We start from the raw sequence: 27,014 nt of genomic DNA, 5'->3' as shown, positions 1-27,014 counted from the left end.
ATACATTTTAGAGTACATCCCATACCACTAAACATTACTTGGTCAATGCATGCTAAAGCTATAATGACAAATTAGAGCAGGCAACCTGTGGTCCTAAACTCCATAGGACTCTCCAGGGCTCAGGTTTGGCAGTCAAAACCATATTTTATTTTTCTTTTACCTTCCACTGAAGGGAAGAGGACTTCTGAACAACTCTGGAAAAATTGGAAAGCCCCAAGAGTTTTAGATTAAAGACACACAAATCAAATGCACTGCCCACACCCAGGCGGGCTTGAAATGCTGCCCAGGTGGGAAAGGTTTTTTTTTGTCATTTTTCATTGGCCGCTGCTTCATTCTGGATGGAGAATGGAAGAGCCCCCACTGCTCTAAGATGAAATTGGCCCGAAAGCACTGATTTCATGTTAACTACACATCCAAAGATACCTTACGTGTTGTGCCATTTACTACATCTATTCATTTATACATCTATTTATACATCTATTCATTTGTTTAATAAGTGCTTATTGAGTGGCATGATATGCTAGACATTGTTCTAGGCACTCAAAGATAGAAGACCTAGCAAAATAAACACAGGAGATGGAGAGAGACTCAGACAGGAAACAACTAAACACGTGAAGACACGACATTGCATACCACCAGGCCGCAGGGTAGGAGGGGAAAGGGTGTGCTGATGGGGAATGGGCAGGGAGGGCCTCGATGGGAAGGTGACAGTTGAGTACAGCCTCAAAGGAAGTGAGGGAACAAACCATGAACAAACTCATTCTTTCCATGAGGGAAGAATGTTCTAGAAAGAGGGACTGGCCAGTGTGAAGGGCCTGAGGCAGGTGGGCCTGAAGGACAGCAAGCAGGGCTGTGTGCGTGGAGTGGAGTGAGAGAGATGTGGTCAGAGGGGTGATGGAGGCTGGGACGTGTGGGGCGTGACAGCCGCTTTAAAGGCTTTGAGTGAAAGGGGGCCTCTTGGAGGAAGGGAAGTAACTTTTGTTTTAAAAGCCCCCACAGCTGCAAAGGGGAGAAGTTACTGTAAGGAGGGCAAGAGGAGAGCAGGGAGGTCGGTTAGGAGGTGGTGGTAACAGTTCGGGTGAGTGCAGATGGGGACCTAGAGACCACAGGGGGCCGTTGGGGTGAGGACAGGCTCTATGAGAGTGAGGCCAACAGGTTCTGCTGATGGGTCGATGTGGGAGTAAAAGAAAGAAAGGAGGCCAGCAGTGGCTCATGCCTGTAATCCCAGCACTTTGGGAGACCGAGGTAGGTTGATCGCTTGAGCCCAGGAGTTTGAGACCAGCCTGCACAAACACAGCAAGACCCCATATCTATTTTCTAAATACAATTATTTATTTTTTTAAAAAAGAGAGAAGTCAGGGGTGACTTTACATTTTTGGCTTGAGCAGTTGGAAGAAAAGAGTTGCCACTGACGGAGCTGCCTCGTGGAATATTCCTCGTGGAATATTCATGCAGGGCTCAGGCATGCTTCAGATGAGAACACGGGGCCAGAAAAGGTGCCTGAGCTGCCCAAAGTCCCGAGGCTAGTGAGGGGCAGGACTAGGCCTCTGGCTCCAGCTGTATTCGTTTTCCATTGCTACTGTAACAAAAGCCCCCAGACCCGGTGGTTTTGGACAAGATGAATTAATTATCATGCAGTTCTGGAGAAGTCCCAAATCAGTCTCGATAGACTAAAACCTAGGTGTGGACAGGGCTATGTTCCTTTCAGGGGCTCTGGAGGTGCGGCTGACCAGTCCTGAGATCTGAGCACAATCTTCCTGTGGTCCAGTTTTATCCTCTGGAAAATGAGAATAATGACCCCCATTCCCCGAGGGTTTTGGGGGAATTTGCACAAGACAACAGCTTTGAGAAATTGTTGACACTACTCACGTTAGTGGGCAGTGTGAATGGGCCCACTGGTCAGCACCAGGAGCCAACTTCGGTGTGCCCAGGAGGCCTCTGCTGAGGGAGCTGTTTGGCCGGGCGAGGTGGCTCATGCCTGTAATCCCAGCACTTTGGGAGGCTGAGGCAGGCGGATCACCTGAGGTCAGGAGTTCAAGACCAACCTGGCCAACACGGTGAAACCCCATCTCTACTAAAAATACAAAAATTAGCCGGGCGTGGTGGCGGGCACCTGTTATTCCAGCTACTCAGGAGGCTGAGGCAGGAGAATCGCTTGAACCCAGGAGGTAGAGGTTGCAGTGAGCTGAGATAGCGCCACTGCACTCCAGCCTGGGCAATAGACCGAGGCTCCGTCATAAAAAACAAAAACAAACAAAATAAACAAACAAAACAAAACAAACAAACAAAAAAGCTAAGGGAGCTGTGTGTTTTGGTTGCAGCCCGATGGAGAATCCAAGGTGCCCAAGGAGGCCCCTGGCGGAGAAGAAAGCCAGGTCTCTGGACAGGCCGCAGGCCCCCGGGAAAGGCTCGGAGTCGTGGGACTGCCATTGCCTCTCCCTGCCCACTGCCCCCTCCAGGAAGGCGCTTCACTGGACGACCAGTGATTGGGCCAGACATTCAGACAGCCCAGCTCCATCTGCAGAGGCTCACTGCACCACCGCTGCAGCCCCCACTCCCGAGGAGACCGGAGAGTTTCTCCCCAGCGAGCAGAGGCCTTTGCAAGACACCAAGAAGGGGTGGCTGAAGACCATGCTGAACTTCTTCGTGAGGACGGGCCCTGAGGAGCCCAGAGAAAAGGCCAGCAGGAGGCCAAGGGGGAAGGAGGGTGTCTCCCAGCATCCGGAGCCCCTGGAAGCAGCAGGGGAGCCAGCCCTCAGGAAGAAAGCCCACCACGACAAGAAGCCCAGCCGCAAGAAGCAAGGTCACAAGAAACACGCGGCCGAGGTGACTAAGGCAGCTCAAGACCAGGAGGCCAGAGGCCAAGAGGAAGGGTTGTCCAAGGCAGCTGCTGCCTTGCGCTCCGGGGAGGCTGACCTGGGCCCAGCTCGCAGGGGTGAGCGGACCGTGCCTGTTCCTATGGCAACCCCTAGGGTGCTCTAAACTTGCTCCAGGAGCCTCTCCACAGAGGGACAGGGATAGTCGGGGGAGCTGTCAGGGGCCGGCACCGCTGTGACTTCCTTCCTTCCTCCCTCCCTCCCTCCCTCCTTCCCTCCCTTCCTTCCTTCTTTCCTTCCTTCCTTCCTTCCTCTCCTCCTCCTCCTTCTTCTTTCTCTCTTTTCTCTTTCCTTTCTTTCTCTCTTTCTCTCTCTCTCTTCCTTTCTTTATCTCTTTCTTTCTTTCTTTTTTCTTTTTGAGATGGAGCCTCTGTCGCCCAGGCTGGAGTGCAGTGGCATGATCTTGGCTCACTGCAAGCTCCTCCTCCAGGGTCAAGTGATTCTCCTGCCTCAGCCTTCCGAGTAGCTGGGACTACAGGTGCCCACCACCACGCCTGGCTAATTTTTGTATTTTTTAGCAGAGACAGGGTTTCACCATGTTGGCCAGGCTGGTCTTGAACTCCTGGACTCAAGTGATCCACGGGCTGTGGCCCCCCAGTGTGCTGGGATTACAGGTGTGAGCCACCACGCCCGGCCCACTGTGACATTTCTTTGAGGTAGAACAGCACCGTGGCTGAGCGCTCCAGGGAGAACCACTCGCAGTGCCGCCATTCACAAGTTATGTGGCCCAGGGAGGCAGCTTTCCTCTCTGAACCTCAACTTTTTTCATGGATAAAATGAAGATAAATATAACGTTACTGTCTCATGGAGTGGCCACAGCCCACAAGGAAAGTGCTTAGTGCACAATAGCTGTTATTGCCAACTCCTATAGTTTCAGGAGCACAGACCTAGGAGAAATGAGAAAGCAGGGAGCTGGGTGAGGAGCGAAGCCCTGCTCCCACCCCACTGGTGCCTATGTGCTTCTGGGCTGCTGCTTCCAGGCCTTGGTTCTAGACTTGGCTCCATGAGGAGTAAACTTGCTGTGTGACCTTGAGCTTGAGCTGCTCCCTCTAGAACTTTTGATTCCCCACATGTAAATAAGGGTGCTGGCTCCCAAGGTGCCTTCCTATTCTGCCTCCCAAGGCTCTGGAGCTGAATGGCCACTGGCACCTAGAGGGAGGGGGGCTCTGCCTTGCAGCACTCAAAACTCAGTGTTTATGATGGGGAGAAGACTGAGGATTTGCAGGGAGGGGGTTAGCGAGAGAGGTGTCTTGGTGGAAGCAGCCTCTTCTCAAATAAAAATCTTAGTGGGTTTCTGATTTTTTGGTTAAGCCTAGAGCGGGCTGCAGCAGCGCCTGTTGCACTGTGAATTCTGTGCTGTTTTCTTGTGTTGATGAACAAAGTCAGGAGAATGTCACTGACACACGCACACACACACCTACATACCCGTTTGCTTTCGTCTCTATTCCAGGTGGGGAAGATTCTGATCACCAGTCCTTCCTCATCGAAGTGGATGGTACTGGAGCTTTGGATGTTTCTCCCCATGCCACAGGTCATCAGCAAGAAGAGGAGCTCAAAAAGCCTGACCGTGAGTCGGAATCTCTAGTGACCTTTTTGCCTGTGGCTGAGGTGGCTGTTACTGAATGAGACGGATTGTTCTGAATGATTACTGAGACCTTGGATGGTGGTTCTCAAAATACTTGCACTGGCCTTTCTTGCCTCTTTTGGTGCTTCTGGCCACGTTTGCTTATTTTAGAATTTCACAGAAGGGAGGCTGGGGAATTGGAAATGCTGCTGGCAAATGCTTCTGCCTTATGTGTTAATGAAAACGGAACTTTTCTTAGTCTTTTAAAATTTATTTTACTTTAAAAAATATGTAGAAGAATGAAAAGTATCATTCAATGCTTTGTATACTCACAGTTGTTTACACGATGCCACGACTTGTATACTTATAGTTGTTTACACTCTGCCAGTTTGCTTTGTGTGCGTATCATTTTGTTGCTGAATCATTTTGGAGTAAATCATGCCTCATCCCTAAATACTTAAACTTGCATCTCCAAAAAATAAGTACAGTCTCACACAAAACCACAATACCATGAGTGCTCCTAATAAATGGAGCATAATCCCCTATTCATCTAATTCCCTGTAAAAAAGATGAGCATATTTTATCATATATGAAATGAAGGAGCTATGCATATGTCAAAGAATAACTAAGAGGCATTGAGTTAGTTATTCTGCAGCTAATTGTTTTCTTACATGAGAGGGAACCAGCTGGTAGCTGAGTCAAGCGACAAAAGCCAAACAATTTATAAGTGACAGGGAAGTTAGGAGTAAAAAAAAAAAAAAAGCAAACCCACAGACAGCCTGGGAACAGGGAACCTTGTTTGCATCTCTTTTCATGTAAACTCATCAGCTGGCACCTAGCAGAGGACAGTGTGGGCACATTGTCCTTGAATAGGCTGACTGGGGTATCAAAGGAAACCATTTCCATTGTCAGTGGCTTCTCCATGCAGACATGGGTGTGTGGCTGAGGCATCAGCATGGCAGGCTGTCTCTGTGTCATGCCTGCTGACGTCCTTTCATCCTCCACCTTAGTTAGCCCAGGTATCTGCCATTTTCCCACTGGAATTTTGCAGGTTGGAAGATCAACATCAGCCTTGCAAAGTGTTCTCAAGCCCAGTCCCTCATTTGACAGCCTTCTGAGGGAGGCAGGACAAAGATTATGACCCACATTTCACTAGGAGAGATAAAGGCCCAGAGAGGTTAAGAAACTTATTCAAGGTCACACAGCTTACTGAACCCAAAGTAGACATTCCTAGATCTGTGACTTTCCAAGGAAATAGTGGGGCACAGATTGAATGCCTAAAGGGCCGACCTGAAATTTCCTGCATAAAGTGTCATGATTTGGCTTAGTGCCTTCCCCGGTGGATCTTCCAACCTTCTCTCAGAAGAACCTGCCCCTGGGATGTGGTGCTTTCCCTCCATTGTGTGGCCTAAAGAGTTGTTTAAGAGAACTATCCAAGATGGTAATTTAGAAGGAGTTGTCTGTGCATTTAGAAAGAATAACCGGATGCATTCGCTTTCTTCCAGAGGATGCTATCATTCAGATGATAGTGGAATTGCTCAAAAGAGTGGGAGACCAGTGGGAAGAAGAGGTGAGGAGTAAACTTTGCAGGTCTCCAGGGGCTCTCTGCCTTCTCCTCCTCCTCCTCTGCCAAGCTCCACCTGTCCTTGCAGGCCGGGCTCTAGTCCCTTCCTTCCCTGAAGCCTCCTTCTGCAGCTTCAGAACTCAGCCCTCCCCCTGCTCTGGGCTCTGCTGCCTCCCCTCTCTCGGGGCCATCTTGCAGCTTGGCTGCTCTTCACTTGCCTCCAGAGAGCTTTCCCCCTCTCCTCAGTGTCATGAACCTGACCCAGTTTTTCTCCTCTCCCCAACAGCAATCTCTGGCCTCACAGCTGGGGGTGGCCCTGCCAAACCCAGCACCAGCTGTTAGGAAGAAATCCCAAGAGAAAAAGACAAGCCTCAAGAGAACCTCAAAGACAAACCCCAAGAAACACGGCTCCGAGGAGGCCAAGAGGGGGGCTGCAGATGTTTCCAGTCCAGAGGCCCGGCCACCCAAGAAGTCCAGCTTTCTGCCCCTGTGTGTCGGCGGCCATCGGCCTTCCATCTCCAGCAGCTACGGTGAGCAGGCTCTGCAGTTGCCATAGCAACCCTGCAGCTGCCTCCAGCTCTGGAACCTTCCCTGGGGATGGAATTGACCATTTTAAAGGTTGCGTTGTGCCTGGTCTGACTTTTGCACTCTGCCCTGAGTGGTGTGAGGATGACTGTGGGAAGACAGAAAGAATGCCAGCAGGTCACCTCCACACACAACACCTCAGCGAGCTCTAGGCAACCCCAATAAGCCCTTGATGGAAATTATGTTCCGGGATTTCCCAACCATCCACATTTCTTGGCCGCCTCAACTTCTGCACCCTGGCAGGGAGGGGAGTAGTGTGTGCAGGAAGGAGCTGGAGCAGGGAAGGCAGGAGACCTGGGTTCTAGCATATTGTCTATGTCATTCCCCATCTTTGTGCCTCAATTTCTTCACCTGTAAAGTGAGACATTTCCCTGCTGCATATCTATAACTCGATCAGTCCTCACAGCCATCAGATGAAGTGCAACTATTATCCCCACAGCCATCACATGGAGTACAACTATTATCCCCACCTTACAGATGAAGGACCTGAGGCTTTGGGAGGTAAAACAATGTGTTCAAGGCCACATGGCCCATGGATGATGGGGCCAGAGCTAGAGGCGGAAAGGATCAGACAAGTCATTTCTTCCTGGGCATCAGGGAGAACAGGTCATCCTGTTAGTTCATCCCGGCCAGGAGAATTTACATCTTAGAAAGGAGGGAGTGACGCTTAACACCAAAGAGGGGAGTTTCAGGCCCATGGGGAGATATTTTCATGCAGGGGGATTCTGGCTATGATTCATTAATTCATGCCATGGAACCAGGCCTCTACTATTCAACTTGTGAATCAAGTCAAAACGGTAGAGGGAGGAGAGGGCAGCAAAGCCCAGGAAAGCCAGTTCTATGGAAGCACAAAGGGATAAGGGAACTTGGTCTGGGCCAGTAAATCAGAGACACAGCCTTGCCCAGCAGCTGTCTTCCAGCCCCATAAGGCCTTAATGTGATCCAGCCACGGAGCCCACTTTTAGTTTGTGCTAGCTTCTGTGCATAGTTAACAGCCCCAGACAGACAAAACACACCCTCATTTTCCTTCTGCTTCTCAGGCTTGGAAGAACCTGAAGTCCAGGAGGCCCCATCTACAGAGGCTGGGGCTCCAGGTCCCTCCGTGCTTCCCACCCCATCAGAGAGCCAGGAACCTGGAGAGGAGCTTCCACTGGACAGAGCCTCGGAATACAGTCAGTACTCCTCTCTTTTTCTCAGACACCCCTTGCAAAACTTCTGTTCTGACTCCCCCACTTGCAAAGAGACACTGAGCCAGAGAGAGGCAGTGACCTGTCCAGACCTCCCTCTGAGTACAGCAGGCTGGGGAGGCAGCTTGGGTCCCAGAGCCCAGGCCCAAGCCAGGCTGCCTGTCTGAACCTCGATAAATGGCGATAGTGTTGGTGCTTACCCTGATGAGGCAGACAGGAGGCAAAGGGAGGAAAGTGCTGGCCCACACCAAGGGCTCGGCCAATGGGGTGATCTTATGGACCTTGGTTTGAGTCTGGGCTCTGACCCCTTTGAGCCATGTGGACTTGGGCAAGTTACTTCATCTCTGGTCTCAGTTTCTTCATCTGTGAAATGGGGGCAGCAAGTACCTGCTTTCTAGAATTGTTGGCAGCATTTAGGGCAGCCCCTGTTAGTGGCTAATATGTGTTAGGTGCCATTTGTTGCTCTTATTGTCGTTGTCGGGTGGCCCAGCTTGACAGCAGAGCTCAGAAGTAAAGAGGATAGGGACAGGGGTAGGGGCCTTGGGAGGGAAGCTCAGCTAATGGCAGCTGCCATTGCTGTAATTATTATTTTACCATTGGCAGAGCCAGGCCTAGAAACATATATATATATATATATATATATATATATATATATATATATATATATATAAAATATCACCATCAGGTCTGAAAAGACCTGGAAAGATCTCTGCCCCCCTATCCCCCGCCATTCTGCCTTGTTTGCTTTTCATAGAAAATATGCCTTGAAGGGAAATTTTGCCTGGACAGAGAGAAGGTGCAGGATGAGGGCACCTGTAGGGAATGGGCCTTTCCAGATGGCCCTGAGGGGCCTCCTCCTGGGTGTCTATTTAGAGGCCGTCATTGGTAAAGTGAATATGTATCCCATGAAACCAGCTCTGCCCTCAGGCCACCTCTGGCAGCTCTTTAGCCCCCTGGAGAATCACCCAGGGAGCCACCGGGGCATTAGGAAATGAAGACTGACCGCAGAAGAGCTTTTCTAGCACCAAAGTTAACCATGCGTGTTGATCTTTTTCAGAAGAATTCATTCAGAAGATCATTTCCATGCTCCAAGATGCAGAAGAACAGCAAGGAGAGGAGGTGAGGAAGACGCTCCCCATGTAACCCTGACCTCACTGTGGGCTCCCCAACCCTGCCTGGTGTAACAACTTCCCTGTCTCTGCTGCTCTTCTGTGTCCTGCCAAAGCCCTGCTCCAGTCCTTCCTCTTTTTTTTTTTTGGAGACGGAGTCTTGCTCTGTTGCCCAGGCTAAAGCTCGATCATGGCCCACTACAACCTCCACCTCCTGGGCTCCAGCGATTCTCCTGCCTCAGCCTCCTGAGTAGCTGGGACTACAGGCATGCGCCACCACACCCGGCTAATTTTTGTATTTTCAGTAGAGACAGGGTTTTACCATATTGGCCAGGCTGGTCTCGAACTCCTGACCCCTGGTGATCCACCTGCCTCAGCCTCCCAAAGTGCTTGGATTATAGGCGTAAGCCACTGCACCCGGACCCAGTCCCTCCTTCTTGAAGCTTCCCCAGCCCCCTCCAGACCACACATATTTCCCCAGCACTGAGCATCAACCACTCTTCTCTGGGCAACGCCTGCTAGCCCACCGTGGCTCTCTTTCCCCACCTCACCTGAGATCTCCTCAAGGTCAGGGGCCCTGACTCAGTTTCTCTCATCTCCCCCACAGCAACCTCAAGTCCAGCAGGAAGAGGTGGGTGTAGAAAACCCGGCCCCACACTGCAGAAGGAAATCTCAAGAAAAAAAGTCGAGCTTCAGGAGAGCGTTTTACCATAAGAAACACACCTCCAAGGAACCCAGAAGAACGGGGGCAGCAGGGGCTGCCAGCCCAGAGGCCCGACGACCCAAGAGGCCCAGCTTTCTGCCCCTGTGTGTTGGTGGCCATCGGCCCTCCACCTCCAGCAGCCTTGGTGAGCAGGCCCGGTGTTGCCATGGTAACAGAGGCTTCCTCTTGGGCAAGGCTGCTGTGTGGCCTGTCTGTCGTTGACAGGCTGGCATAGTGGAGGATGTCCACTGTTGCTGAAAGCCCTGACTGTGTCTTTCCATGCTGAGTAGAGTGGGGGGTGTGGAAGTGTGGGGAGAGGTGAGGGTCCAGGTGCCAGCAGGACCCCACCCCCAGTAGGCCCTGCTCACTGCACACGCCCTCCCCTCCCTCTCCACACACAAACACTTAACAACAAATGTGATGGGAGATCCGTGCCGCTGTGCATCAGAATCACCTGGCCAGTTCATAGAAAAGCACAGAGACCTGGGTTTGATGAAGTAGGAGATGGCCTGGGCCTGTTTTTTCACTACACCAAAGCCTGAGGGCCACTGGTGTACAGTAATTCCCCTGACATCACAGAGTGCCTACTACCTGCTAGTTTCACACATATCTCATTTAACCTGCTTGCAACCCTGTGAGGTCAATCTTATCACTCCCACTTAACAGATGGAGAAAGTGAGGTTCAGACAGGCTAAGTGAACCAGAAAACCTGGCAGAGGGAAAGGGTTCATTTGGTGGGCCCTGTTGGCACACCTGTTTTAACTGTGCCCCTCCCAGACTGAGGAGGCAGAAAGGGTTGGTGGGCGAACGTTAGGTTTCTGGAGAAGGCCAGGAGTGCACCACGAACTCCTCTGAGGCAGAGCCGGGGGCGGGAAATTCACCGAGGAGCCTGGAAACCAGCCCCTGCTTATGCCTGTGCCTCCGAACAGCTTCTTGTCAGGAACTAGATTCAGCTCTCTGCAAAACACTCAACAACTCTTTTTTTGCCCTAGATCCAGAAGATCTCAAGTGCCGGGAGTGCCTGCCCGCAGAAGGGGAGCCAGTTGTGATCTCAGAAGCACCCTCCCAGGCCAGAGGCCACACGCCAGAAGGGGCACCTCAGCTGAGTGGAGCATGTGAATCTAGTCAGTAACACCCCTGCTCTTACCTGGACAGCTTCCCGGGTGCTTCTCTTCCACATGGAGTTCACAGGCTGAATAGGGGATGGTTCTGAGGAAGGAATGGGGAAGGCAGCAGGCAAAGACCCCAGGAGACTCTAGGATGGGGCAGGGGGCACAGGCTTGGCCTTTAAACTGGGGCTGTTGGGGCAGAGTTGCAGGTAGAGGACACCTGTCTATCCTGTGGAATGTAATTAACACCCCCATTCGTTTGCTTGAATGTTTCATATGAAATTCCTAGCTTGCTCCGGGTCTCATAAGCAGTGGTGTGCTGGCAGACAGGCTCTCCAATGGGAGAAGGATGCCCTACTTTGTAGCATTTGCAGATTTCCATGGCATAAATATTTTTACCTTGGCTGATTTCAAGCTGCTAACAGTTTATAACAACTAGTCCACAAATGAATTAGCCTGGCATGGTGGTGTGTGCCTGTAATCCCAGCTACTCGGGAGGCTGAGGCAGGAGAATCACTGGAACCCAGGAGGCCGAGGTTGCAGTGAGGCGAGATTGCGACACTGCACTCCAGCCTGGGTGACAGAGCGAGACTCTGTCTAAAACAAAACAAAACAACTAGTCCACAAATTTCCTGAATATTTACAGTAAACTTAGTATGAGTAGGCCCTGGCACACCGCTGCTTAGAACCCAGGTGGATGGGTGCATTCCTAATGGGTCAGTAGCCCTGGCATGTCTCCTCCCTGCATTCTGATGTGCTGCTCCTCGTCCAAACTCCCATTCTTGACTGTGCTACCCTGTAGCCTGGATAAGGGACACTGGGAGGCCTCAATTTCCCACCTATCAAATGAAGCTGAATGTGGTTACAGGTGAGGCCCAGTAAACCAGAGTCCCTTCTATTTCTATAAAGGGAACCCAAATAAGTCTCTCACACTCCAGCTCTAGCTTCAGGCAAGAATTGTCTGGGTCCATCATAACTAATGTGTGTGCTGAGTTTTAGAGAGAAAATACTGTCTTTCACAGGTGGATGTGTTGTTGCAGCACTTTGTTTTTGGAAGGGAACTGGGCATCACCCAGTCAACAGTCACTCAATCCTCCTTTCTTTTCCTTAGAGGAGATCATCATCCAGAAGCTTGTGGCACTTCTCCAAGAAGTGGATGGCCAACTGGGGCAGCAGGTGAGCACCACTCAGCCCTCCCCAGGCCAACCCCAGGGCCTCATCTACCCACAGCTGAGACCTGGGTTCCATCCCCAAGTCTGCACCTCTGGGCAACTTTGAGCATGTCCCTTAACCTCTCTGAGTCTCGGTTTCCTCTTTTCCAAAATGAGAGAGAATTACCTACTTGACCAAGCTTAGTGCATATGTAGAAAACGCCAGACATGTAGCAGATGAGGGAACTGTTTAAAATAACACAACGCTCATGTGGCCTCCCTGCCCCAGCCAGGACCACTCCTGTCCAAATCAGCTATTGAAGTTCAGCTCATGTCCCCCGTCCTTGGAAGCCTCCTCCGCCCACACCTGGCCACTCCTGGCCCCACCCGCCCGGCTGATTCCATTCCCTGTGGTCTCCGGGTTCACTCTCGGTCTTGCCGTGCTCTTCAGCATTTATGCGGTCTCTCATTCTTTCAAGCTTGTTGATTTTCTCCCCTGATAGGCAGTCTGTAACAGAAGATTCCCCACCCTTGGAAAACACAGTCTATTTTGAGAGACAAACACAGATCACATGTGAAGAGGTCAGGTTAAAGATGAGTAATCAGTATAGTGGACGCTCTGGGTGCCTCTCTTCACCACCAGAGTGCACGCTGGCCCATCCAGCTGCCAGCACCTGCCTCCTTGTGCCTGAGGACCCAGGGCCATTTTGCAACTCATGTAGGGGGCAGAATTAACAGCCTCCACTTCCCCATGAGCAACCCTCAACCAATGGCTGGTGGGAGTTGGTGGATAGAGACCCCAGCTCCCTTGCCTTTGTGGGGTATAACTGAGGAATGTGCTCTCAGCTAGCTCCCAAGGTGCCCTGAGTGGATTAAGCTCCAGTTGCCACCCCCTGGGCCGCCTTCCCATTCTTGTTCCAGGTCTCATTCTTCCATTAGCATTTCCTGGGATCATTTAATGAATAAAATGCCTGTACCCAAGTCCTTGTGTCTGGGTCTGCCTCTGGGGAACCCATTTAGTTATTAAGAGAAAGGAGCTTGTTGGAGGAGGCTTAGAAGGAACTAAAATTCCTCTAACATCTGTACTAAACATTCCTGTACTAAACATTTTATATACATTCTCTCATTTCATTCCCCACCCCTCCAATCCCCGCCCAGCAATCCTGGGGCTGGGTGGATACTTTACATTTTATGGATGACCAGAGGCTCACACACATAGTAAGTGCAACTTAAGCATCCCAATTCTAGACTGTTATATGTTTAAATAATAAAGTATGATTATTTGTCAAATATGGAATGGCCAGGGTAGACGAGAAGGCTCTGTGGGGTGTTTGCTTCTGAATTATCTGAGTCTAAAGACCTGTACTTCCACCCTTGCCCTCTACTTTGTCCTGCTGCTTTGAGCTGGACCTTGCAGAACAGATTCTGAGAGGCTAGGGGCAGTGGAGGGATGTAACAAGGGGAGCTCATCCCAGGGACAAGGAGTGCCCCGCCTGGCTGCATGGAGTTGTGGGAGGGGCAGTTGGTGGGAGGGGTACTGCCAGCAACACTAATGACCTGTTTTCATTTCCACTTCCAGATCAGGCGCCACCCCAGCTTTAAGAGGTTTTTTTACGAGTTCTCGGACTCCTCCCTCAGCAAGCTGGTAGCCACCCTGCGCAGCCAGGTGGCTCACTCCTCTAAGCTGGACAGGAACCGCGCCAGGAGACTCTACCAGTTTGACGTTAGCTTAGCTAACAAATTTGCTGGCAGCAACAGCCATGCCATGTGCATCCTCATGGGCCTAAGAGACCACTACAATTGCACCCAGTTCCCATACAGGGAGGACCAGCCGGTGAGAGAGGGCGGGGAAGACAATGGCAATGTAGCATGAGTGACAGCAGGCTCACAGCTGGCCTCCAGTGGGATCTACTTATCCTCCTCTCCCCTCCCCTGCTCAGTTCAGAATTTTTGGGTCTATCTCAAATGTCACCTCCTCACTGAGGCCTTCTGAGACAATTCTAAACCATGACAACCTTTTTCTTTTCTGAAACCTCACTGATTTTACTCCATAATTAACATCTTCTTTATTTGGCTCTAGTCTTCAATTACATGTACATTTCCATGCTTTTTGATAGAATGGCATATTGGACTGGCTACAATCTTAGCTTGCCTTGTTATTATTTTGTGGGCTCTGTTGCTTGGCTTCTCAATTCTAGGCTGTCATAAAATGTAAATAACAAAGTAAGGTTATCTATCAAATAAGGGGTGGCTGAGACAGACAAGAAGGCTCCATGGGCTGTTGGTTCTGGAAGGCTTCCAGGAGGCGATCACTCACTGACCTGGCCTTGGTTGCTTAATGAACAGCCTCTCTCCTGCCGTCACCTTCACTGTTCTGAGTGCATTTATGCTTTTCCTAATAATTTCGCCTCCCCCAAGTCTCTGAGATATTCCCTTCAGAGATGACGCTTGTCACTGATTTTTTTTTTGAGACAGGGTCTTGCTCTGTCACCCAGGCTGGAGTGCAGTGGTGTAATCACGGTTCACTGCAGCCTCAACCTTCCTGGGCTCAGATGATCCTCCCACCTCAGCCTCTCAAGTAGCTGGGATTACAGGAGCATGCCACCACGCCTAGCTAATTTAAATTTTCTTTTTTTTTTTTTGGTATAGAGATGGATTCTCACTATGTTGACCAGGCTGCTTTTGAACTCCTGGCCACAAGCAATCTTCCCACCTTGGCCTCCCAAAGTGCTGGGATTACAGGCATGAGCCACCACAGCTGGCCTGATTTTTTAAAAATTCTGAGCTCTCATATTTTCTGGTGGACTCTGATAAAGATTTCTTCATCCTTTTCTAATTCACTTAACATAACCTGCTTACAAACATTTGACCCAGATCCACAGCGTAGAAGCCTCTGAATGAAGGTGTGACTTTAGAGGAATGAAATGTTCTGTTTGCTGGTGTTGGACAAACAGGACCAGAACTTCTACATCCAAGTGGTGCCCTGGGAAACCTTTTGCAATGATGCTACTATCACCCGAAACACTTCTGTCTTTCTTGGAATTACCTTTAGAAGCCATTTGAAAAGTCTCTCAAGAGAGCTGGCTTATTTCATGGTAGTTGTATCTTGTCATTCAAATGCTCTCCTCTACTTTGGTTCATTTTCCTGGTCGGAAATCCTCCTTACCATGGACCTCTCTCTCTCCTTGGCTTTACTGTCTTCTCCTAGAGAATAGGAATGTTACAGATAATTTGCCCTCTAGGGTGGCTTAGGTAATAGCTTACAGATCGATCTGAGTTATTCGTGAAAGATATTATAGAAACATCAGTTCTGACATCCTCAGTTGCCCTGACTCCATCTTCTGGTTTTACTAACCATTCATTCATTCATTCATTCATTTAACTGGTAGCTATTGACAGCCTCCTATGTGCTTAGTTGTGCAAAGGGCTGTGAGGCTCTGTGGAAGGTTCTGCCTTCAAAGGCTTCATCTGCCAATTGAAAAGACAACAGTTTGATGACAAAATTAAATAGCAACCAAATACCAAATGAGTGGTAGCTGAGGCCCATGAAGCAAGTAGGTCCTGGGAGCCTTCCAGGAGGTGGAGTTGCTGATTTTGACCTTTGAGAATGGGGAGGCTGTCTGGGGAGAAAGGATCAGGAGAACAATGTCAGCAGGAGGTGTCGCAAGAACAAAGACCCAGAGATGGAGGCTGGGGTGGGGTGTCAATGGGATAATGGGAAGTCTGTTGTTTCCAGAATGAACCCATAAATAATTGAGCTGTGGCTAACACCTATGTTCTTTTTCTCTTCCCAGAACATCACAAGTCCTGAGGTTGAAAGTCCAGATTGAAAGCTGTGTCTTGCACTCCAATTCCCTTGAACTAGCCAAACGGTTCGCAGCTTTAGCCAGGAGACCCTGAAGATGCTCTGTAATGTCCCAATCCCTGCTTCACAAACGTGATGGAAGATAAGAGCAGACAATCATTCTGTGTCCATACCCTAGTATCTGAGAAGCACAGAGCATTCTTCCACAAGGCAAGACACAGAGGCCATGTCTGGGGAAATCAGCACTGGACTGGGAATGAGGAAGACTGGGGCTCTACCTGCTGAACCTACCCCAGACTTGCTGCATGACCCTGTACACATTCCCCCTCCTCTCCAGACTTTGGAGTCTAGGATCCCACCCAGAAGGCCTACTGATATTTTCTCAGATGTTCATTTTAACTGAGTCTGGTTTTTAAACTAAATTTTTATTTAATCTCTAAACAGAACATCCACATGCATCCAAACAGATGTGCATCGAAGTGTATCCCATCATTTCTTCAGTTGACCAGTAGTTCTTCATGCTCATATGGATTTGTAGATGCCTCCCAGGAACTCTGCAGGCCCAAGATGGAAAGACCTAGAGACTGGGGACACTTGGTCTCTCAGAATCCTTCTAACTCTGTGTCCTGTCATTCTATGACTAGAGAAATGGAGCGGATACCTTGCACCTCTCCCATCTCATGGGATTGGCTAGGAGTCAGTGAGAAAATGGATGTGAAGAGTTCTGAAAATTACCTAGTGCCATGTCCATGTAGGCACTATAGCTTCTTTTGGGTAGTTTTCAGGAAGTGGAGGAGGGCTTCAATGGGCTGGACTGCCATGGATTGTTGCACAGGGGTGCACTGCTCAAGAGCACCATACTCCAGGAGGTACTATTCATGTCCTAGACATTGTGGATTTGTAGATTTATCATGACAGTTTTGCAGCTGGTAGCAGTAACATGTCTTGAGAAAAGGGCTGTTTTTTTGTACTTGCACAAAGGTGAAGTGTGCGGGTGCCAGAGGCTCTGCCTTCTGTATAGCTCAACAGTTTCAATAGCTTGACTCAGGTGTGAAATTTGCCACATGTTCATATCTATGTGCAGGAAGGACAAGACTGTAGACAGACAGTCGGCTCCCTTGGACACTGCCCGGAACATGTGGTCATGGGGGAAAGGGTGTTAAACCTGGATGGCAAGTGAGATCTTGTGACCCTTGGGGACATGGTATTGCCGTGTTGAACCTGCTGTCGCACCATGGGGTAGGACTGGGGAGGAGGAGCAGTCTAGAGCGGAGAGGCCCTGGGTGCTTATATGGGACTGGCCTCCAACCTGAGGCACTGGCTTCATAAGCTCAACTCAGCCTATCCGGAAAGCCATTTAGTTTTTATTGCTGCTTCTGAGAAGTGGGGGAGAGGTGAGCTATTTGTGGATTTGTTTTAGGCAGTGTTCACAATCATAGCACCTAAATATGAAGGATCAGAATAAGTTATGAAATGAAGGTCAGGAACCTTTTGTACATAGTTTCTTATTTGGAATGATGTTCTTTAAGCCCTATGAGTATTTGGTATGTGCTCCTGATGCTGGCATCTGAGTCTCATTTTTGTACCGTGTTATTTGAGCAAATAAATACATTAACTTGCACAAACCTGTGATCTGGGTTATTCACCATGGAAGCAAGACAGATACCCACCTGCCACATCTATGACAGTCTGGTGCCTGCAAGGCTGTGTGGGTTGGCCTCCTTGTCCCTGCCTGGATCCCCTCCAGGTGTCCCATCCTTGGAGTGCCAGCTCTCTGATGCAGTAAAAAAGTGTCCTGGGCTGGGTGTCAGAAGACTTGGGTTTTAATCCAGCTGCCCCCAGGCTGGGTGACCCTGGGGACAAGATACTTGCCCTCCAGACCTGACATTCTACAACTCAGTGACTCTCAATGTGACAGTTCATTGCATGTCCAGGAAAATCGGGAGCAGTACTGATTCCACCTTGTCTCTTATTAGTCCCCCAAATCTGGTGATTAAATTCTGTCTCTCAGAGCCAAGATAAAAAATTGTTAGACAAGGAGAACACATGGACACAGGAAGGGGAACATCACACTCTGGGGACTGTTGTGGGGTGGGGGGAGGAAGGAGGGATAGCATTAGGAGATATACCTAATGCTAAATGATGAGTTAATGGGTGCAGCACACCAGCGTGGCACCGTGTACATATGTAACTAACCTGTACATTGTGCACATGTACCCTAAAACTTAAAGTATAATAATAATTTAAAAAAAATTGTTAGAATACAGCACTAGGTTTTTGGTCCATAAAATGTGGTCTCCAAGGACAGACATTGATGATGTCCTTTCTCCTCTCTCAGGTGACACATGAGTGTCTGTTCCTCAACCCCTGAAGGCTCACCCTAATGCTCCAAGGAGAGCAGGAGGAGGCAGCATTATTATCCTCCTCTCACAGATGAGGAAACAGAGACTCAGAGTAGGGAAGCGCCTTGTTCACAGTCACCCAACCAGATACAGACAGAACCCAGCCAGGAGCAGGCTCTGATAACTCCTATTTTAGTGCCCTTCCCTCCAGTTATGATCTAATCCATTAGTTCATTTATTCAACCAATGTTTATTGAGCACTTACTATGTACCAGCTCTGATGCTAACTGTGTGGAATGAACAAATGCAAAAGACAAAACCCCTGCCCACAGGATGCTCACAGGCCCCACTGGTTACGGGGCTTTTGTGCCAATATGAATATAGGGCACCCTGTGAGGGTGCTGTGGAGGGGTGGGGCCCCTCAACTCCCACCATAGATGTTTTTGGTCTTTTTCCGCCAAGGGCTGGCAAGTATATAGAGCAACACAGGTGGTTTTTACAAGAGCACTGGGGTGCATAGAGGTCCTGCTGCTTTGCATGGCTTTAAAAAGGTGGGCAAGTAACATCACAACATAATTAACCTAATTCCCTCCCTCTGAGAAGTCAGAAGCCTAAGTGGGTGAGTCAGAGATAATGGGGTCAGCTGAGAACTGGTTGAGCTGGAGGTGTTAGCTGGGTTACAGCGGGGTTGTGCTGTGGGTATCAGTCAGAGGTGCTGCCTGGAAGAAAAGACAGCATTCTGGTGTTGCCCCGGGCACAAGTGAGGCCTCCCAGTTTCAAAGCACAGTGGCTGACATGTAACAATTCGTTCATGTTGATCAGAAAAAAAAAAAGAGAAAAAGGAGACAGAAGCTAATTTGGGCTGCCAGATTTAGCACATAAAAATACAGGAGACCCAGTTAAATTTGAATTTCAGAAAATTACAAATAATTGCAATATTGAGGACATACTCCTAGTAAATAATTATTCATTGTTTATCTGAAATTCAAATTTAACAAAATGTCCTCTATTTTATCTGGCAACTCTGAAACTAATGTAAGAACAATTATTTTAATTACCTCAAAACAAGAAAAATAATTAAACCAAGTGAAGGGAAGTATGCAAGAGGATGTATTAATACTTTAACATAATTGACACTAAGAGCATCTGGGCTCTAAATACAGACTTTGAATTAAAACAATAATTATGATTAAGTTCGAGTCTTCCTTGGGTCCCAGGGAACAAGCATTCCTGGGCTGTGCAAGAGAGGACACTCTCCTCCCGCTAGTTTCCCAGGCCTCAGGCTTCTGCAAACATGGAGGCCACTCCTGGAAGAAAGGCCTGCGGCCGGCCGGGCGGGCCTCTCTAGTCAGTCTCCCCCCAGTACACACCTCCAGCTGCTTCCTTTGACCGGTCTGGCCACAGATCAACCAGAGTAGGCAGAGGATGCAAGACCCCTGGGACTTTGACCATTTTCAGGGTCTCAGAAGTACATTTTGTTCCCTGGAATGGCTGTGTTAAGTGGGGTCTGTTGCCGCAGCCAAGCCCCAACCCTCTAAATCCCCAGCCCCACCAGGCTTAAATTTGCATATGGTCTCCTCAGGCTCCAAAGGGCAGTTTAGTGTGGTCCTCCACCCATTCATTCTGGGTTTTGCATTTCAGGATTTGGTAAGCAAATGTACCTGAGGCCTGTGGGCAGTTGGGGCTTCCTTGCTGGGCCTGGCGGGGCCTGGAGGTTGTCTGCTCTCTGGGGAGGAGGGGGGCAATTATTTTCTGGACAGGCTGGAAAAATTGAGGCTGAAGTTGTCTTCCTCACGGAACATTTTCACTGAGGTGTGAACAGCAGACAGAGAGCCCTCATTTGTGTTGGCTGCAGGGGAGGGACATTTGGCCTCCTTCTTCCTCTACAGCCACCCAGGACTCCAGGGCAGCCTGTCTCAACACCACAGCACCACATAATCCCGGGGGAGCTCTAAAGATCTCAATGCCTGGGCTGCCTGACCAAATTCAGCCAGCGATTCCAGTGACCAGCTCAGGCCAAGCTGTTAGTACACTGTAAGAATTAAAAACCAAACAACAGAACTTGGGCTCCTGCCACCACAGGAAAGAGGGAGCGTGTCGTTGGCTCAGTCCTGCTGGGCCCCCAAGAGTTTTGCCCTTGGACAGGATCCTGGGGAGACTAGAAATGATCTGGCTCATCTCAAAGAAGCAAGCTCAGGCCAAGGTTGAGAGGAAGGTCCATGAGTGCCGATCAGTGCTGGCATCCATCAGTCTGTCCAGAGTAGGGTAGTGGAAGGGTTGAAAGGATCGCAGGAAGCTGAGATGCTCACCCTGGAAGGGAAACAGATCTTGTGCACCATCGGGGCTGGCAATAGGTGTTGCCCCTGGTCCTCAAAAAGGCCCAGAGTCAGGGGAGTGTGCCGGACAGCAGTGAGAAGCAGGCTTGGCCTCAGGGTTCTCAGGTTCTCTCCCGTTCCAGCTCCAGTTCTCTCTCTCGGCTCACAGCTTCCTAGGAAATCCCCCATCTAGGACTTCCCTAACCTTAGTTCCACCGGGGATCACCCTTACAGGTTCATACACCTTGGGCAACCCTCAGCAGGTAGCCAGGCCTGTTATAGCCAATGCATGGAAATTGGAAATCTCAAGCTACACCAAAAGCCAGTTAGGGGGTTCATTTCATTACACAAGGGTCTTTGGCTGCTTGCAAATGTAATCTCCAGTGGGAGGTGATAAAAGCGTGTTTGAAACATCATTCCATGTATGAAAGTTCAACTGATACTTGTTTTTTTAGGAAGGGGATGGGGCTGAAGTGGTCTCCGGATGGCTGAGTACAGTTGTGCAGATTTTACACTATACAAGGGTACAGTGCCATATAAAAGGGGTAGGCGATTCGCAGACTTAAGCATGTCTGTGCATGTTCTTTGTAGTTTTCTAGCAGTTGTCAGTCAAGTGTCTTGCTCTAACAAAATCAGCATATTATGACAATTTTCCAGCAGTTGGTAGTCAGGTTCTCCAGGAAGAGGTGCTATTTTCTTAGTATAAAAGGTATTGCCTGGGCTAGTGTTGACCTTGACTATGACCAGGAAGGGAAGGTGGGAGAATAAAAGGAGCTGGATCAATGAGACCCAGGAGTCACCATAGCATCCCAGAACAGGACAGGCAGTATCTGCCTTCCAAGGTCATCCTAAGGAATTCCACACTTCAGGGCAGCATTCCTGGATCCGGCTGGGATGAGGTCTGTAGGTGACCCAAACTGTCTCAGAAGTGGAGAGCAGAGGGAAGTTGAGTGGGCAGGGAGCAGACCTGGATAGGAGAAGCCGAGGAAGAACAGGTGAAAAGAAGGGAGACAAAAGGGAGAATCAGAAGACCTCACTTCCAAGACTTGCCTCCACCTCCTGTGTCACTTGGGGCAAGTTACTTGCCCTCTCTAGGAAATTGGAGGAAGACACTTGCCGAGCCCAGAGAAATGCTGGGATGTGGACTTGTACGTTCTTGGATAATTTTAAAATCTCCGTAATTTTCAAATCTATCATTCTGTTGCTTAGACCCTGCAATGACTCTGCAGCACCACACGGGAAGTCCAGCCTCATTAGCCGGTCATCCAAGGCAGCCTGACCTACCTTCCACCACATCTCCAAGTTCACTTCCAGGCCTCTCCGCTACCTCCATCCTTGCAACTGCAGTTAACTGCTTGCATAGACTATTTCCTTGTTCTGGGCCATCCCGTGTGCCTGGAATACCCTCCCACACCCTTATCCTCAGTCTGACTAACTTCTGCTCATCTTCCACACCTCCACCAGGTTCCCTGAGATCCCCAAGCTAACAGAGTGAATTAGCTGCCTCTCCTCTGTGCTTCTATTCCATAGTAATCCAGTGGTTCTCAAACTCCAGCGTGCATCAGTCATCTGGTGGACTACGTGAAATACACACCGCTGGGCCCCAGCCCCATTTCCGATTCAGTAGGTGCAGGGTGAGCCCAAGAATCTGCATTCCTAAAAGCTCCTAGGCAGAACCATGCATTCAGATACCCCCTCTCTGCTCCTTTCTCTTGGTGCCCCAGTCCTACACACTGCCCCGGGACCCTCCCAAATGTCCCACACAGGCCTGGGCACTGGTCATAAGGTTCTGACATGTCTTGTTAACCAGAATTACACAGGATGCTTCCACATTCAGCTTCTCAGTTAAGTCCCAAATAACCATGGGTTGAAGGCAGGGTGAATGTTATAGAGAGAAACCGAAACTCCCACTAAGTAAAGTAACTTGCCAGAATAGAGAAACCAGTGCTAACCCCTGTGACTTCTGACTCCCACCCCAGTGCTCCCACCACCCTCGTAGGCTGTATCACTAAGTTGGAACATCAAGACACTGGTGACAGACAACCTGAATTGGGATCCTGGCTCTGCCACCTACCAACTGTGTAGCTTCGGGCATGTTACTTAACCTCTCTGTGCCACGGTGCTGGGCACGTAAGTACTATGTAAGTTGTAGCTATATTATTACATTCACATCGGAATGGGGGAAATTCCATAGAAACTCAAAGAAAAGGATCTTTTATGGTGGAAACTTGGGGCATCTCACAGACTTGGTAGGAATTAGGAGGATTTGGGGGCAGGATGGAGTCCTCCTTCTCCATTTGTAGCCTGTAGGCAGCCTCTCAATTTCTCACTCTGTGTCTTCATTTTGAGGCCAGTGACACAATCCAGAGTTGGATGACCACGGAACCCTTACTGGAGGAGAGCCAAGGCTAGCAGAGGAAAGCTAGGCTGATGCGTACACCCACCCAAGCTCCAGGAGAAGAGCAAGTCTGGCATCACTGCCGTTCCTAGAATGAAAGGGTCCTGGAGCAGACTTAACCCAGCCTGCAGCCTAAATAGAGCTATCCCAGCCAACACATAGGCCCATGAAAGAGAAACACAAATGTTTGTCCTTGTAATCCACTGAGATTTGGGGGGTTGTTTGTTATGCAGTGTTATCATAGCAGCAACAACTGACTAATACAGTTTGCATCAGAGTATGAATTTCAACCTCTGATTAAAAAACAACACTGATTAGTGTATGGGACATCTACACTTTAGCTTTTGCTCTAGCCTCTCTCTACTTGTCTGCAGGGATATCAGCTGGGGACTGGAAGTTTGCACAGGACTAGCCATGGATGTGACAGTGGTTGTAATTTGGGAGGAAATGAACAGGTTTCTCCTCTTCCTGAATCACTCCCCCCTTCTCCATCTCTAACATTTTTGAGCTTCTCTTTTCTACCCCTTACCCCAGCCTTTGGAATTGCTTAAGACCATCGATTGGTAAATTGCCACCTCCAGGCAGGCTCAGCATCTGTTCTGTAAAGGAACGCAGCAGACAACCACCTGCCTGGTGCAGGAGGTGTGACCCAATGGCAACAATGCTTCCCACAGTTTATGAATGTTGTCTTGTTTGTTTTTATCACAGCCTGCTTCTTTGTAAAGCACCTTCATTCCCAGAAGGTTTGTTAACCAAAGTGGCTCTTGCTGAATTGCACAGTTCCCGCTTCTCTGCTGCAGTGGGAAGAGCTGGCCCTGGAATCAACGAACTGGAGCCTGGGCTTGGCTTCCAGATAGTGCTCCTAGTCCCAGGGAGGCTCCCCACACCCACCGCAGATCCATGGCTTCCCAAGGCCGAACGTGACCATGAGCTCCTAGAGACAGAGATAAGGACACTCAAAGGTCAGGGAAGTGTTGGGGCTGGAGATCAAGAATGAGTGAGAAGAATCCCAGGCTGGGATTGTTGATCCCATGAACCCAGGGACCTCGAGCTGCCGTCCTGCACCCTCCCTTACCTACCTGTCATCCAGAAAGAACATGTGGTTTGTTCCACTTCCTGCAGCAGCTCTCAGAATCTCCGCTACCATACTGCTTCCCACCACTCATCAAGTGCATTGCTTAGACTTCGAGATGAGCCTTTGGCCGCCGGGTGAGCCTCTGACTCTTGTCTGTCTGATAAATCCCTGTGCCCATCCAGGGACCCCACTTGGGACAAGAACAACCAGGAAGGATGTTGCTCAGAATGATTAGAGGTTTTTCTGACCAACAAAGACTTGAAGCAAATTATATAGCAGTGTGGGTCTGTTCCATTCAGAGAATACTATGTTGCCCAGCCCAGACTCCAACTCCTGGGCTCAAGCAATCCTCCTGCCTCAGCCTCCCGAATAGCTGGGACTACTGGCACATGCCAACATGCCTGGCCAATTCAGAAAATACTTTGATAACCCAATGAAATAACTGTAAATAATACCCCACTTGGTTTGAATCTGAGGCTCTCATTTTGAATTTGCGAGTCTGTTTGTGTACATGCATGGGGCTTTACTTAAAATATGATGACTCGGTAAAAAAATTAAAACGGTTTAGGTGGGACTCAAAGTTCATCAGATTCTTAGGTTTTAGTCTTATCTTTGATCTAAAGTTAGACTAGGAGTAAACTGTTGAAACTTGGGGATAGAGTTTTAATTCATTTTTTATTTTGCCAGAGTCCAGGAGAGTGTTTGGCACTTAGTAGGTGCTCAATAAGTGTTGACTGACTAAGTCAAAGACAGCATAATATAGTCAAAAAGCTATAAGAAGCAGGCCTACATTGACTAGGGCCCTTAACTGTATGCTTGCAACATTTGAGTGTCACATAGGCACTCACTTGTCTAGTTTTGTTTTGTTTTTTTTTCAAGATAGGGTTTCGCTCTTGTTGCCCAGGCTGGAGTGTAATGGTGCAGTCTTGGTGCACTGCAACCTCTACCTCCTGGGTTCAAGCAATTCTCTTGCCTCAGCCTCCCGAGTAGCTGAGATTACAGGTGCACACCATCACGCCTGTTTAATTTTTGTATTTTTAGTAGAGATGGAGTTTCACCACGTTGGTCAGGCTGTTCTTGAACTCCTGACCTCAGGTTTTCCACCTACCTCAGCCTCCCAAAGTGCTGGGATTACAGGCATGAGCCACCATGCCTGGCCTGTCCCGTTTTGTATTTAAGTAGCATAAATACAAACATAATATGTAAACATAATACCTACTTATTGTGAGCTATTACACATTCTGCATTCTATGAAGCAATTTACATCATTGATCACATTTAAGTCTCACAACTTTATGAAGTGGTATCATCCCCATTTTACAGGAAATGGAGGCTCAGGGAGAGCAAGTGTCCCAACCATGATCCCTGAGTGGAGCTGTGGCAGAGCAGGAATTTTATGTTGGATGTGTCTGTTCCAAAGCCCAATATCCCACTGCACCCCCTACTCCCTTACACTCTCCTCTATTCCTCAGAATCTCTCTGAACACAGTTCCCAAAGCTGCTCCTCTCCGTGGGATTTAAGGAACATTAGTCATGCTCACTGCACTTTGCTGCTTGGTTTTTTGGATCCCGGATGTCTTGGGAAGCCTTTTCTGGTGCCACTTGTCTTTTGCTTGTTCTTCTTGAAGACCTTATTCACCCAGTTTGAGTCTTCAGCAGGGCTCTCCCTAGGCAAAGAGATTAAGAAGATGGTTCATTATGGGCCTGACCTCGGTCCTCCAACATGCTGGCCTGCTCAGCTCCGCAGGTGGACACACCCGCGCTGTGGTTCTCAACCCTGGCTGAGGATCGGATTTCCCAGCAAACTTTTTTAAAAATATAATCAATGAATATTTATCTAAGTAACATCATGCCCATGAGTCAAATGAAACTCAGACTTTTATAGAGTTATATGTAAATGCAAAAAAGTTTAAATTATGTGAACAAAATGCATAACTTATGCCTAAGCTCAAAATTGTTAAATTTATACAAACTCTTTCAAAAAGTTTTATGGTTAAAATTATACTTAATGTGGGAAGCAGGTAAATTTTAATATGCTTGATGTGAGAGAGAGTGCAAACATTAAAAGCAGGAATGCCTCGGGCCCTGCTCTCTCAATACCTGCAGCTGTGGTCATGGAGAAACCCAGCTACTGCCAGAGTGGTCCCAAGGCAGGGAGGGATGAGAGGGGGGCTGGGGTTGTGGGGAGAAATACCCTTGACCCAACTTCTAATCTCCTGCGATGCCTCCCCCACCACCAGTACAAACGGCATTCAGCCAGCAAGGGAGCCTGGGTAATGTGGTCCTCAGGGAAGTTTTTAAAAAAGCAGATCCCCAGGTCCTCTCATAGTTATTGCAAAGATATAATGGAGTGTATATTATGCAACCCAGACACTTGATGTGCATAATAAAAAAGATTTTCTGGGGACAGTCTACAGTCTAGTACTATCAGGTTATTATCATGCTAATAGAAAATAGTTCGAAGTAAGGAAGGCCTTTGATAGAGACCCTTAATTCATTTCAGGCAGGAGCTACCTAAGGCTGGGAGGTAGGATGCCTGCAGGCCCTCTTGGAACTGTGGCATCACCAGAGAGTAAAATATGAGGGCAGGGGATGCACATTCTTGCACTGCACTCAGAGAAGGAGCATCCCCAGTGTGCAGGAGAAGAGAATGACATCATCAACACGGACAGGCTCCTTCCCCACACACTGCCCTAACTGAACAAGAGAAGGCAGCTTTGTGAGATGTAAAGGGGTGGACCTGGAATCACACAATCACACACACCAGAAAAGGATCCCAGAGTTCCTGGGGCAGCTAAGGTGGTGGAAGATATCGCTTAGCCGGGCTTGCTTCTTCCGCCCAAAGGAAAGAGCGTGCTCCACGAAGGAGAAACTTACATTACATAAGGCTTGCTGACGGTTTCCTTCACATGAACCAGAGGCACGGCGCTTTTTGGTTTTGAAGAGACAAGAAGAGCTACAGCTAAAAGTAAAGATATAGGAAACGGGAGTGAGATGGGGAGGGGGGATATGGAGTCATTTTTGAAATAGCAATAGTCAGTAAATGAGATTTAAAAACAGCAAAGAACTCTCTTGTCCTCACATTCTCATCTTTACAACCAGAGTCATGTCGTGGGACTTGACTGAGACGCAGGCCCGCGGCATCTGTGGAGCGGCTGACTCGGACCCTTGGTGGAACATTAGAAACAACTCCCAGGGGCAGGCCCGGTGGCTCATGCCTGTAATCCCGGC

At 49.0% G+C, this 27,014-nt stretch overlaps 2 protein-coding genes across 2 annotated transcripts in view; one reads left to right on the top strand and one right to left on the bottom strand.

Moving 5' to 3' along the window:
* Positions 1-1,897: 1,897 nt before the first annotated feature.
* BNIP5 (BCL2 interacting protein 5) lies at positions 1,898-19,977 on the top strand. Its single transcript, XM_034961968.3, has 11 exons — positions 1,898-2,935; positions 4,327-4,443; positions 5,946-6,010; positions 6,291-6,534; positions 7,630-7,761; positions 8,834-8,895; positions 9,493-9,733; positions 10,581-10,712; positions 11,809-11,873; positions 13,428-13,682; positions 15,643-19,977. Exons 1-11 carry the CDS (start codon positions 2,326-2,328, stop codon positions 15,676-15,678), a joined length of 1,959 nt encoding a protein of 652 aa, XP_034817859.1. The 5' UTR covers positions 1,898-2,325; the 3' UTR covers positions 15,679-19,977.
* Positions 19,083-27,014, bottom strand: part of PNPLA1 (patatin like phospholipase domain containing 1) — a 43,645-nt gene continuing 35,713 nt past the window's right edge. Inside the window, exons 7-9 of the mRNA XM_003818910.5 lie at positions 26,661-26,745; positions 25,325-25,450; positions 19,083-21,277 (exon numbers count right to left, since the gene is read on the bottom strand). Of these exons, the coding sequence (XP_003818958.2) occupies positions 21,154-21,277; positions 25,325-25,450; positions 26,661-26,745 (335 nt within the window). The 3' untranslated portion in view covers positions 19,083-21,153. The remainder of the gene's footprint in view (positions 21,278-25,324; positions 25,451-26,660; positions 26,746-27,014) is intronic.

Source organism: Pan paniscus, chromosome 5 (genome assembly GCF_029289425.2).
Source record: "Pan paniscus chromosome 5, NHGRI_mPanPan1-v2.0_pri, whole genome shotgun sequence".
Taxonomy (NCBI): Eukaryota; Metazoa; Chordata; class Mammalia; order Primates; family Hominidae; genus Pan; species Pan paniscus.
The sequence above is the reverse complement of the archived record's forward strand: the minus strand, read 5'-3'. Positions and strand labels throughout refer to the sequence as shown.

Bases quoted from the DNA above. Each gene is read 5' to 3' on its own strand.
- BNIP5 (XM_034961968.3), top strand. From the start codon at position 2,326: ATGGAGAATCCAAGGTGCCCAAGGAGGCCCCTGGCGGAGAAGAAAGCC. The intron at 6,535-7,629 runs GTGAGCAGGCTC...TCTGCTTCTCAG, and splicing joins TTCCATCTCCAGCAGCTACG to GCTTGGAAGAACCTGAAGTC. The intron at 13,683-15,642 runs GTGAGAGAGGGC...TTCTCTTCCCAG, and splicing joins CATACAGGGAGGACCAGCCG to AACATCACAAGTCCTGAGGT.